General features: G+C 35.7%; 1 protein-coding gene across 6 annotated transcripts in view; it reads right to left on the bottom strand.

Annotated features, from left to right (window-relative positions):
* Nucleotides 1-14,711, bottom strand: part of atp10d (ATPase phospholipid transporting 10D) — a 221,173-nt gene that overhangs the window by 43,434 nt on the left and 163,028 nt on the right. For all 6 annotated transcript variants that reach the window (XM_051928348.1, XM_051928353.1, XM_051928352.1 and 3 more), the window contains exons 4-7: nt 12,007-12,211; nt 10,857-10,942; nt 7,131-7,237; nt 5,099-5,230 (exon numbers count right to left, since the gene is read on the bottom strand). In XM_051928348.1, coding sequence (XP_051784308.1) covers nt 5,099-5,230; nt 7,131-7,237; nt 10,857-10,942; nt 12,007-12,211 — 530 coding nt within the window. The remainder of the gene's footprint in view (nt 1-5,098; nt 5,231-7,130; nt 7,238-10,856; nt 10,943-12,006; nt 12,212-14,711) is intronic.

Genomic DNA, 14,711 nt, shown 5'->3' on the forward strand with positions numbered 1-14,711 from the left:
AATTTTTGTTTTAAAAATTTACATTTAAAACATGCCACACATTACTTTGGAAAATACAGCTAAATAATTTGAAAGTTTGAGTCATGGAGGATTTGTCAAGATCAAATGGCCACCTCTATGCTTCAAATTCAATCAGTATGTAGACTGGAAAAAATTATCTTTATTTGTCAAAAGAGGTAAGAATTTCAGCAATTTAATCTTACTTTGCACATACTTTATATTATTTGTTTGTTAACAGTACCTTTGCAGTGACAGATTAAGCAGATGTGTATCATGCAATGTTATCAAGCCAACAATGCAAGTATACGTTTAGTTTTAATCAAGTTATTTGTACTGTTGTGTCAAAGTGGGCGGAGCAGTGCCACAGAGCTTCAATATCAAACTGATGGACTGCAATGATTTTATTATACTGTACTTAATATGCCACAGTATTGCAGTTTTTAACAGAGGTTCATGACATGCTAGGCTTGGTAGCTCATCAGCACTGTTAATTCTGAATTACTCCATTCTGCTTACTTGCTCTATTGAAATAAGTTCTGCCATTGGATTTGCAAGCAGCAAACTTTCTTTGTCTAACATTGTCTTGCTTAATGTATGACTCATCAGTGGTACAGTACTTGTAGATGGGTGCAGAATTGGCTCAGACACAGGAAGCAGAGGGTGATGGTGCGAGGAACCTCATCAGAACTGGCCGATGTTAAGAGTGGTGTTCCACAGGGGTCGGTGCTAGGGCCACTATTATTTTTAATATACATATATATATATATATATATATATATATATATAAATGACTTAGATAGGAATATAAGTAACAAGCTGGTTAAGTTTGCAGATGATACCAAGATAGGTGGATTAGCAGATAATTTGGAATCCATTATATCATTACAGAAGGACTTGGATAGCATACAGGCTTGGGCAGATTTGTGGCAGATGAAATTTAATGTCAGTAAATGTAAAGTATTACACATTGGAAGTAAAAATGTTAGGTTTGAATACACAATGGGCGGTCGGAAAATCGAGAGTACACCTTATGAGAAGGATTTAGGAGTCATAGTGGACTCTAAGCTATCGAAATCCCGACAGTGTTCAGAAGCCATTAAGAAGGCTAACAGAATGTTAAGGTATATAGCACGATGTGTGGAGTACAAGTCCAAGGAGGTTATGCTCAACCTTTATAATGCACTGGTGAGGCCTCACCTTGAGTACTGTGTGCAGTTTTGGTCTCCAGGCTACAAAAAGGACATAGCAGCACTAGACAAGGTCCAGAGAAGAGCGACTAGGCTGATTCCAGGGCTACAGGGGTTGAATTATGAGGAAAGATTAAAACAGCTGAGCCTTTACAGTTTAAGCAAAAGAAGATTAAGAGGTGACATGATTGAAGTGTTTAAAATTATGAAGGGAATTAGTGCAGTGGATCGTGACTGTTATTTTAAAATGAGTTCATCAAGAACACGGGGACACAGTTGGAAACTTGTTAAGGGTAAATTTCGCACAAACATTAGGAAGTTTTTCTTTACACAAAGAACGACAGAAACTTGGAATAAGCTACCAAGTAGTGTGGTAGACAGTAAGACGTTAGGGTCTTTCAAAACTGGACTTGATGTTTTCTTGGCAGAAATAAGTGGATAGTACTGGCGAGCTTTGTTGGGCTGAATGGCCTGTTCTCATCTAGAGTGTTCTAATATTCTAGAACTATCTGATTCATTGCAGACGGCCATCTTGAAATGTTATGAAAAAAGTATAAAAACACAAAACAATTTGAGGAGTTTGCATCTCTAATATGACATCAGCTTTAGTGAAGTGACTTTGTCTGGTCTGTTTACTTTGCAACACTTTGGAGGTCAGACTGAAATTGATGGATCTGAACTCCACTACAATATAGTCCAGTGCTTGGCTATAAAACTGTTCTTATCCTATTCATTGTTCCTTTTCACTGTGGGTGACTGAAACATCTACATTTATGTCTCTACATGTAATTGTACAAAACTTGTGTTATTTTTTATGGCTTTTCTTTCTATTCCTTTGACTATAGGTAAAGCACTTTGAGCATTTGAAAGCTGCTGCATAAAACACTGAAAAAGAAGCTGTATTAATTATTATTATTATTATTATTATTACATAGTGTCATGAGCTCAGGTTTGACTGTTAACCTGGTTAGTGTCTGTATGGCATTTGCATGCTCTCCCAATGTGTATGTGGTCTGATTGTGTGTAACTTTAGATATTGTTGTATAGCTGGATTAAGGTGTTTCATTTTTCCCCAAAGATGTGATTTTCATATGACTTTGCTTACGCCCCGAGTCTCAGTGATGTAAAAGATATATATGCCAAATTTCAAGAAGATTGGATAATATTTAGGGGTTGCACACTTTGATCACTTTTATTTCGAACTAGTGAAATTTCTAATATTGAAGTGCTTTGTACTAATGGGCTTCTCATGTATTTCTTTCATCTGTTGCAGGTAACTGAACTTTAAAATGGGAACCAAAAGAGGAATTTGGCTGCTAGAAAAGGTGCCTGACATCCAGATTTTTCGGAAGTTCCAAAGTCTGTGGGCAGTTTGCATGTTAAGAAGTCATATACGACAATGCTGGATGAAGAATGTCCCATTCAAGGCTTTCTAGAAGAAAGAACGAGTGAAGATGATTAACTACATCCAAAATGTCCTAAAAGACGGAAGTCATCCAAGAGAAGACTACAAAGAGTTATTACAACTCTCACTCCTGTACCTAGGAGGTTGGTCTAAAAACGACTTCAGTTTCAGGATCCCAGGGGCTCTGCATCAAGCAAGGTGGAAGGGAAAGGCAATATATGCACTTATAATTGTCCTCTTCACTAAACAGTTGAATATTCCTCAACGAGAATTGAAAGGAATGAAACGGGCTGCACATTTTGTCAGCCTCATATATGTTCGCTTTTGGCACGAGGCAATTGTAAGTCGATGGGCTCCAAAGAATGATTTGGATATGCTACAGCTTCTGAGCACTTACCCAGATACAGACGTCAAAAAAAGTGCTCTCACAGTTACTAAGAGACACCTTTAGTATCTGTCAGAAACAAACGTAGGATTGGCTTTTTTGGACGAACGTATTACTCAGGCTGAAAAGGAAAATATGACTAAAAATTTAGAAACCAAACCTGCAAAGAAAAAAGAAATGAAATGATTAGAGGGTAAAAACCTAGTTTTTGAAGGAAAAGACCTGAGCCATTTCGTTACTAATAAAACAAAGACGTTCTTTGAATTGTTTGGGATCCACGACGTGACAGAATACTGCAGTGATTCTCTAAGAAGCCATGTGAACATTCTTAAGGTGGTCAATGATACCGCAGAAAGAGGAATTGCTCCGATAAAAAAGTTTAACGAATCGGTCAGGGACGAACAACAAAAACAATTCTTGTTGAGAGTAGTCAAGCATCACAGAAAAGTTGTCACCAAGCGAACAAAAGAAGGGATTGCATCGTTCAAAGTTGATTAATATAACACATGTTTTGCATACTACCTATTAACCTTAGTGTCTAGTTTTAATATTATTTTATGTTTGTGATTTCTAGTTTTCCCAATAAAAGTAATTAACATTGAAAAATCGTATTTTTTGCCTACTTTTACAAAACCGATCAAAGTGTGCAACCTCTAAATATTATCCAATCTTCTTGAAATTTAGCATATGTATCTTTTATATCACTGAGACTCGGGGCGTAAGCAAAGCCTGCAAAAATTTTACATTTTATTTTTTGCCTTAGAAAATGAAACACCCTAAGCTGGATATCAGAAGTGTGTCATTAAACACTCCCAATTGCCAAAGTCTATTCATTCTGTGTGTGGTGTAAGATTATAGCCTCCTAGATTAGGTTCGTAGGGAGCTCCCCAGGCTATGCATGTTGCTTATTAACTGAATGATCTGAGATGTTGCTATAACAGATGTTCAGTATTTAATGTAAATAGTATGCTTGTAAAAATGCATTATGTATATACAAAAACTTTCATCTCTATATCTGCTAACAAAAAAAGAACTAAAAACTAAAACAGGAAAATTGCAAAAAACTAAAAACAAATGTTAAATATATAAAATCAAAACCTAGAAAAACTATACAGTATAAGTAAAATCAAAAACTAAATAAAAACTAAAAAAATCTTAATACTAGAATAATACTGCATTACATAGACTTATGTAGGCTTCTCTGTTGCTAGCTCTTTCATTACAACAGCTTTAGAATCTCCATTTTGCAGGAGTTTTGGAACAAATAATAATGTAAGCAAATGCATATTTTTGTCACTGTAAATCACAATTTTCAAATTGCAAAGGAAGCATTAACTTTGTAATTCTAAGTATGTTTTTTAGTGTGATACTAATTAGGACACTGGACCTGTAACTAAAATTGTTAGCTCAATATGAAAGTTCTTCAGACTCATTTGAACATAATAAAGGTTCTAAGGTATAAAGTTATAAAAACTGGTAGTCTGCAGTTTAATTAAAGCATAATGTATGTGAACAGAAACATGCTGGCAATAAACTGAAAACTACAAAGAGCAGAAATAAATATTGTTCATCACAGGCTTATTTAAAGTAATATGCACCATGTAAGCATTATGATCTTGCCAGGTTTCATTACAGTGCAAAGTTGTAGTCTTCTTGTGGATATTTTCCTTCCACATCCAAAATGTTATATTTATGTTGTTTTACATTAATACCATGACAACTGCTCATTCAAATAATGTAAAACTTTTGAGAAATTATTACATTTATCGTTCTATGCCACCACCCCAGTCCAGATTAATATTCCTGAAGATAGTGTACAGTTGTTTTTGATTTATTGAAGACAGACCATAGCACTACAAGTGAAATGCTATTTATTTATTGTGGGATCCTAGAGCTATTTATTATATTGTATGTAAATTACTAAAAATAAAATTGACTGAAGCTATAACAATAAAGTTAACATATAAATGGGAACAAAACTCACCTAAACTGCAACTTCTACACAAAGGCTTATTGATCATGCCTTGCAAGGTTTTTGTATACAGTACAATAGAATACACAAGTAAAAGGTACATTTCTATTAAAGATAGATGACAATATTTATCTGTGTTACAGTTTTACCAATGGCAGTGGTCAAGCACATCAACAGAAGCAGAACAACACTCCATAGTATATCTCCATTTAGCCTCCTTTCCAATTTGCTTCGCTTATAACGTGGTCCAGTATTGTTCAGCATTGCTTTGGTCTCATGTCCTTTAAAAAGCAAGATAAGTACATCATGAATTATAACAGTTAAAATATGTATTATAATATTTGATTTCAACATCTAAATTATTGTTGCCCTAATTCAGCCAAGTCAGGGAAAGTTTCTTTTTATTTCAAATTATGCATTTGTCATTCACCAAAATATTGTAGGATAAACAAATTGAATGGTCTGTAAACCATTGATAAAAACAGTATAATATGTAATGAAGATCAATTCATAGATATATGAAATTAAGAATACAGTCGACCCTTGATATACGACCGGCTTGACATGCGAACAACTTGATTTACGACCAAAATTTTTATTTTGATTTACGACCAACATCTTGCGTTACGACCTGAATGCGGTCACGTGTATCCGCTTGCGCGATTGTAAACAAACAGAAACATTCCTATTAATGCGGCACTCTTTCAATAAAATGTCAGGTTTGTAAACTCTCTTGGGACCTCCCCCAACTAGAAGACATGCCAAAGTCCAAACTCCGTATGGAAGACTGTTTATCTGTTGCTGGGGCAACAGCCGGCTTAAAGCTGTGCTGAGTCTCTCAGCCAAAGCAAACAGAAAAGATATCGATGGGTGATATGCATGTGATATCCCTGCCCGCCAATGGACAAGCAAGCTTCCACAGTCGCGGCAATCGCGCTTCAGGACGCACTTCAGAAGCATGTCGTTCCCATTGAGGTGGGGGGGGGGGGGTCTCAGAAGAGTTCAAAAACAGTTCCTTGTATCATCGCAAGGAAATGCTGGGAAAAATTCTCGTCAGAATAACTTGTAGGCAGGAGGAGATTAAAATTAACGCAAAAGAAGCTATTGAAATGATTGCAAATGCCAGAGCGCAAGTTAAAGAAAGCCTTTAAAAAGCCTTCAGTTTCATTATCATCATTCTCCCTTCCTGCAGCCCAAAGATGTCAAATTAAATGATAAGTACAGTATGAAATTGTTGTTTCTGGTAGTCTAGGCACTTTTTATTACTTTTTGGTTAGTACATTAGAAAAATTATTGGTGTTTTGGTAAATTATGCACATTATTCAACCCTTTTTTTATTATGAAAAGGTTAAGTAAGTGTTGCAGTGGGAGGTTTGGAACTCATTATGGGTATTTCCATTATTTCTTATGGGAAAAATAGTCTTGACTTACAACCAACTTGAGTTACAACCAGCCCTCGCGAACGAATTGAGTTCGTAAGTCAAGGGTCCACTGTACTAGATTGTTATACACTGTTTAATATTTAAATCAGAGATTATCATTTGTACTTAAGCAATAAAATTGCAATAAATTATCAGAACTTTTACGAGAAGAAACACATCCAAATAGAGTTGCAAAATTTATCAAGCATGAATTTAAATACAGTATGTACAAGCAATACCAAACTAACTACAATAACTACAAGCAATGTAGTAGTTATTGTTTCTCCATAAAAATTTTATTTGACTATGATCAATTTTTAAGAAGATACAAACACAATTATCAATTCAAAGAAACTTTAAAATTAACCTCAGACATGGAAGTTCTTTAGAACAATTTTTATGTCACTTAAGGGACTTTTACAAAACTAGAAATATGCACGTCAATAAAACCATTATACAAGTAAACATCTGTTTATGAATCCCATTCTAATAAGCTGGGAATACGCTAAAACACAAGAGAGTAGAAACAGTTATAGCTGTTTATCTTGCACACACAATATAATCTGTGACAGATAAGGATTTGATATTGTCAGAATCAATTAGAATACATAGTTGATTTTTTTTTTATATATAAAGAACTCTTTCTTCTTTTGTATGGTTTCCACATGCATCACAAAAATGCATGTTTAAGGTTATTTTAAAGCTATAATTTGGCCTAAATTTATGAACTCAAAAATGTGTAATTTTACCTCATACATACCTGCATAGACAACAATGCCAACAACTGTCTCAGTATTCTTTACAGTGCACCCACGTAAAAGTAGGTTTTCTTTATGAAGGCCAACACGATCTCTACTGTTATGTTCCCTATTAGAAAATTAAATAAAGAAGATAAACATGTTTAGTTCTATAAAGATATTTTCATGTTGATAAAAGTTTGGATAAGTAAATGTTTTTGAGTCACAGCAAGTCAACCTTGCTCGTGACCAATGGTCTCTGTACATGCACCAACCCGATACATTCCACACATATAAGAGAAAGTTGCTCTTTCATTTGCCCTTTCAATAGACTAAATTATGTTAGGTAAATTATGTTGTGGTGTTGGTTTGAATGAGTGGGGGGAATGGGGTGGCACTTTAAGGTTGGCTGATCTCTTCCATTCACCACCAGCTTGCATTGTACTCCTGGAATTTTTAAACTATATTGGCCAACCCCATAGTGCAATCTGGCACAAATTGCCATTTACCAGAAGAAATGTTTTTTCTAATTATCTGCTGTCATTACAAAGTATAACAAGTTGAGTGCTTGGATATGCCTCTAAAAACACTAAAAAAGTTAAATAAGCTTTCCTTTTGCCACTTTAAGTACCAGATCACATGGCTGCTATTAGCTGGATCTAATACACTTGATTCACTATTGTAACTGAAAACTCTACCAATGGTGCAATTCTTAGGATATTTATGTCTGGGTCTCCAATGCCCACTTCATTGGTTTGCCACAAGTCACTTAAATGTTAAGTACATTCAGTCTCACGTATGCTCTCTCTGTCTTAATTGTACACAGACCCACAGGTACCTCCTACAGCAAAATCTATATATGATGTCATTACTGATTTAGCTCTCAATTACATGGAGAAAGTTTTTGTGCCCAATAAATTGACCACCTACTGTGGCTAGATCAAATTTAATAAAGAGCTGTTTACAATGCAGTATGACTACCTCTACTAGATTTGAAAAAATTTCTTAGTACCACTCTTACTCACAGTCTGTACTAAAACTTCTCGTTTAAAAAAAGCTCAGCGGTATACAGTATGTTTTCCTCTGCTAAAACAAAAAGTTTAAACTGTCCAAATCAGTGCTGGTTTAGTTTTATACAACAGTCCTTGAAAGCATACTCACTTTCTTCTTAACTGCCTGGTATGGCAGTGCATATCTACTCACTCAAAACAAACTGCAGCTTCTCATTTGAACAGAAGAATTGATTAATGGCATGAAAGTACCCACTCTTGATGTTCTGTATACACCATTGGTCAAGAAACATGTAGCAAATATAACCAAAGACCACACTCACCTCACAAAACAATACCAGTCACTAAAAGCAAGAACCACTTGGAATATATAGTTTCCCACATAATGAATTTGCTCTATTTAAACAGAGTCTCTGAATCAGGAGGCAATCACAAAGTAAAATCCTTACACAAGAGAAAGTCAGCACCTCAGCAAGTCATAATATTTAGATAGATAGCAACAAATTATGTCCCTGTTACTCTGAAAAAATGACCAGATGTGATAAACTTGTAATCCTTTAAGATATAATCGGATATAAAACAGTACATAATCATCTTGCAGAACATGTATAGAACTTGGAGAAAGCAAGCATAACTACCAAAGCTAACAAACTGGGGAAAAACACAACGCAAGAGAAAACATGCACAGACAATCTTAACTTTTTTTTGGAGAGAAATGGCTTCTAATGCCACAGTTCAAACTTGTGGAGAACAAAATGAAAAAAATGAAATAGTAATATGCAGAGTGACACTAGTGAGGGGCATTTCAACTCAATTTACTGAATTGATTCTTTCAAATTACCCATTTAAGTGAATCGATTCTTCTGATTAATTTTTGGAGATAGCTTATAATGTAGTTTTGGGGTGGGGAGAATCCCCCTCTGATCTTATCAAAAATATATAATTTATTTGTACAATAGTTTCATTTATACTGTATGTACATATGTGTAGATGTAATTATATGTATATCATTATGTGCCATTACCCACATTTAAGATGCATCATTAAAATAAGATTTTACATTACAGAATTACAAGTGAATAAGAATTGTGCATCCTGTAATGATTCGTTCACATATGGGCATGGTGCTTTATCGTGCTGGAAAAGACATTATTTGTCACCATACGGTTCTTGGATGGTTGGGAGAAGTTGCTTTTGGAGGATGTTTTGGTTTTATACTTTATTCATGGCTCAGGATCGAGGCACCACCAGTGCAGAGCTTACTCAGGAATGGCAGCAGGCAGGTGTGAGGGCATCTGCACGCACAGTGAGGCCAAGACATTTGGAGGATGACCTGGTGTCAAGAATCACCGTGCCATAAGGCAAAAGTGATAAGTGGCTCGGGAAACAAAACATTGAAATTTTGGGTCCATGGCCAGGAAACTCCCCAGACGTTAATCCCATTGAGATCTTGATGTCAATCCTCAAGAGGCAGGTAGACAAACAAAAACCCAAAAATTCTGACAAACTCCAAGCATTGATTATGCAAGAATGGGCGGCCATCACTCAGGATTTGGCCCAGAAGTAGATTGACAGCATGCCAGGGCAAATTGCAGAGGTTTTGAAAAAGAACGGCCAACACTGCAAATATTGACTCTGCATAAACTTAATGTAATTGTCAATAAAAGCCTTTGAAACTTAAGAAATGCTTGTAATTATACTTCAGCATACCATAGAAACATCTGACAAAAAGTTCTAAAAACACTGAAGCAGCAAACTTTGTGAAAACCAATACTTGTGTCATTCTCAGAACGTTTGGCCACGTCCGTATGAAAAGCAAAAATATTAGGATTGAGTCAGACAAGGAAAAGGTATGCAGAAAATTATTGGCCTGTAATCCTTTGGCCTAACCAGGTCCTTGAAGAGAGAACGCTAATCTGCAGCTCTAAGCACATGTCTACATTACAGTGCATACAGTCAGGAGTGCTAGTAAAGAGAGACAGAGATTGATTAAATATTAGTCTTGAGGTTGGAAGAATTCTAGCATGCCAAAAGGAGAAAGGCCCCAAGGTTGACCGTTTTGACCCTTAACATATACTGCACCTACAGTATAAATAATACATTCTGAATCTGTTACTCACCCCACTATATTTGTAGTGATGGTCAGGAAATTTTTTTTATCTCATGTTTTCATGGAGAACAGAGAAAAAAAATTATTGATAGAATGGGCTTCAATGAGGACCCAAATTGAACAACAGTAAACAATATCAAACCATCCATGTAAAAAATCTCAGATTACTTGTTATATAATCCAAATGCCAGGTATCCAGGCCTATGCTCACAATGTCTCAAACAAATGTATTTTTGCTAAAATATTTTTAAATAAACCTTTTCTGGAAAAGTCCTCTCATGAATGACAGTGAAGCACACACCAACCACCACACCCACTTTAAACCTACACTCCGGTATTTTAGTTCAATAAAACAAAGAAAAGCAGATGTAATTTTGGAAAACGAATTGTAGTTTTTCTACTTCAGACATTAAATTCACTGACAACATTTACTGTAACATGTGCTGTCCACAATCTACACCTTCACAGACAGTATGATGATTAAAAAAAAGTTAAATATAAGATAAGCATTTCAGCCAAAAGTTAATTTTACATACACTATAAACATATTAAATACTCTTGATTAAATCTGAAAAAATTGACAACAGGACAAGAACATCACATTATAAAAATTCAGCTAGGCTACTTACATAAACCCACGAAATCTGGTAAGATCATTGTTGGGGCTTTCACATTCAATTTTGCTAGTAAACTGTTCAGGATTCACTTCAAAGTCCTGAAAAAAATAATCATTACAGACATCTTGTTTTTCTAAAACAGGTGCAATGTGAAAAAGTGCACTCCCAGAACTGTTTTTTTTTTTTTGTTTTTTTTTTAACATATTTGAACTTATCAAAGATATGGTCTTCATTTTAACATTATTTATAAATACATCCATCCATCCATTTTTCATCCCGCTGAATCCAAACACAGGGTCACGGGGGTCTGCTGGAGCCAATCCCAGCCAACACAGGGCACAAGGCAGGAACCAATCCTAGGCAGGGTGCCAACCCACCGCAGGACACACACAAACACACCAAGCACACACTTGGGCATATTTAGAATCAACAGATAATATAAATAAAGAAAACAAATTTAATCATCAAAAAATGAACAAAAATGAATGTGGGAAAAGTAAGTAGACTTATGGCTCTAACAGATGGTACTGCCCCCTTTGTCAGAAAGAACTTTAAACAGGCATTTCCTATAATTGTCTACTAATCCTCTATGCAGACTTCTTTCCATTGTGGAATGTTTGAGGGGTGTCTTGCATGCATAGCTCGTTTCAAATCACCCCATAGAGTCTTGATGAGATTCCGATCTAGGCTTTGCCTTGGCTGTCCCACAATCCTCAATTTCTTTTTTTTTTTTTTCAGCCATTCCTTGGTAGATTTACTAGTACGTTTAGGGTCATTATCATGTTGAAATGTCCACTTTTGTTTGAGCTTCATTCTTTTGACAGATGATCTCACATTACCCTCAACCAACCTTTGACAGAATGTAGAATTCATGGTGGATTCAATGATGGTGAGTTTCCTAGGCCCTGATGCAGCAAAGCAGACACAAACCAGAACATTTTCATCATTATACTTTGCATTTCAGGTTCGTCTGTTCAAATGCTATCTCAATTTTCACCAAGTATATCTTCTGGTACTGTGGCCAAATAACTCAATATTGGCCTTGTCTGTTCAAAGCATATTATTCAGAAATCCTGGTCTTTGTTTTAGGTGTTAATGGTGGGGGGATGGGGGCTATGATAATGGGGTATGGGATTCCTGAGGATTTCATGCACTTGCTTACCTGCTCTGAAAATCCTTTCACTACATATCTTTGTTTTAAGTTTGTTTCTCCATCTAGATTGGATGTTTCAATATGACAAATACCATCTGGGTCAGAGCTATAAAGTAGCACCATATCTGCTGGAATGATTTCATTACACGAGAGTCTGATGAAATCCCCAACTTGGACATCCTTCCAGCACCTTTCAATGTACATGTGATGTTTCCTAAAATACAAAAATAATTTGATTATCTCAATACTTCAGTGTTGCTTCCTATATTAATGCCTATGAGTTTCTGAGAATACTTTGGGGCTTATATTGATTATCCAGAGTTCACCACCATTTTAACTATAAATCTGTTCTGAATTGCAATGAAGCGTCACAAAGGAACCCACTGTCTTTAAAAAGAAAAAAGATACTTTAAAGAATTTCTCTTGGCATATGAGAACTGAATTTTGTTCAAAATTGTTTCTTCTCTATGGAACTTTAGCAATTTATTGTGAAAACGGTTATGTTAAAAAAAAGGCATGTACCTCATGACAACAAACATTATGCACCCAAAAAATTAAATACATTTGTATACATTCAAACAATAAATTTAATTGTAACACATCCTATTCTCAATTATTGGTTGACAGCCCTATTACAAACTAAATAACAAGTCTTGCAAAGACACTCTAGAGCTAAATTTAGACAATTTACTGATATGTCTTATTTACTACAATTAAGTAATTTCAGGTCTTACCGAGTATACTGGAAACAAAAATCTATTTCCACGTTAAAAAAAAAAAAAAAAGTTTATGTAGAAGTGAGTCAAGGATTTTTCTTACTATGTATAACAGATCAATATATCTTGCCTATGGGGATATGATTTTAAATTTAACTTCATTCACGTGAACAGGCAATCAACTGTATTAATTGCAAAATCAAACTGCCATACGTAATATTTTAAAACATAAAAAACAAAAAACACAATTATTACTGTACTGTGACCCAAGTATTGGGATATTACTCTTAAGGACCACTTCTTTATCATATTTATGATGTTGTGCAAAGGTAGTGCCAGTGCACAACGAACAAAACAGATGTAGTATGCTGTTTTAGGTGCTGGACCTTCTCAACTACTACCTAAAGGTAAGCAGGCTGCTGATGTGGACACTATTATAATCAGTTCATCATGACCATAAAGATGCCAATAATCTATTCTGACTGCCGATCCAGAATGTTTCATTAAGGTTATAGTATCACTATCAAATGTTTGCAAATCTACAGAAATATGCGATTATGGTTATACAGTCATATGAAAAAGTTTGGGAACCCCTCTTAATTCTTTGGATTTTTGTTTATCATTGGCTGAGCTTTAAAAGTAGCAACTTCCTTTTAATATATGACATGCCTTATGGAAACAGTAGTATTTCAGCAGTGACATTAAGTTTATTGGATTAACAGAAAATATGCAATACGCATCATAACAAAATTAGACAGGTGCATAAATTTGGGCACCCCAACAGAGATATCACATCAATACTTAGTTGAGCCTCCTTTTGCAAATATAACAGCCTCTAGATGCCTCCTATAGCCTTTGATGAGTGTCTGGATTCTGGATGGAGGCATTTTTGACCATTCTTCCATACAAAATCTCTCCAGTTCAGTTAAATTTAATGGCTGCTGAGCATTGACAGCCTCATTCAAATCATCCCATAGATTTTTGATGATATTCAAGTCAGGGGACTGTGATGGCCATTCCAGAACATTGTACTTCTCCCTCTGCATGAATGCCTTTGTAGATTTCGAACTGTGTTTTGGGTCATTGTCTTGTTGGAATATCCAACCCCTGCGTAACTTCAACTTTGTGACTGATGCTTGAACATTATCCTGAAGAATTTGTTGATATTGGGTTGAATTCATCTGACCCTCGACTTTAACAAGGGCCCCAGTCCCTGAACTAGCTACACAGCCCCACAGCATGATGGAACCTCCACCAAATTTGACAGTAGGTAGCAGGTATTTTTCTTGGAATACGGTGTTCTTCTTCAGCCATGCAAAGCACTTTTTGTTATGACCAAATAACTCAATTTTTGTCTTATCAGTCCAAAGCACGTTGTTCCAAAATTAATCTGGCTTGTCTAAATGAGCATTTGCATACAACAAGTGACTCTGTTTGTGGCACGAGTGCAGAAAGGGCTTCTTTCTCATCACCCTGCCATACAGATGTTCTTTGTGCAAATTGTGCTGAATTATAGAATGATGTACAGATATACCATCTGCAGCAAGATGTTCTTGCAGGTCTTTGGAGGTGATCTGTGGGTTGTCTGTAACCATTCTCACAATCCTACGCATATGCCGCTCCTGTATTTTTCTTGGCCTGCCAGACCTGGGTTTAACAGCAACTGTGCCTGTGGCCTTCCATTTCCTGATTACATTCCTTACAGTTGAAACTGACAGCTTTTTGTAGCCTTCCCCTAAACCATGAAACTGAACAATCTTTGTTTTCAGATCTTTTGAGAGGTGCTTTGAGGATCCCATGCTATCACTCTTCAGAGGAGAGTCAAAGTGAAGCACAACTTGCAAGTGACCACCTAAAATATCTTTTCTCATAATTGGACACACCTGTCTATGAAGTTCAAGGCTTAACGAGCTAATCCAACCAATTTGGTGTTGCAAGTAATTAGCATTGAGCAGTTACATGCATTCAAATCAGCAAAATTACAAGGATACCCACATT

The sequence above is a fragment of the Erpetoichthys calabaricus genome, chromosome 5 (genome assembly GCF_900747795.2).
Source record: "Erpetoichthys calabaricus chromosome 5, fErpCal1.3, whole genome shotgun sequence".
In the NCBI taxonomy this organism is placed as follows: domain Eukaryota; kingdom Metazoa; phylum Chordata; class Cladistia; order Polypteriformes; family Polypteridae; genus Erpetoichthys; species Erpetoichthys calabaricus.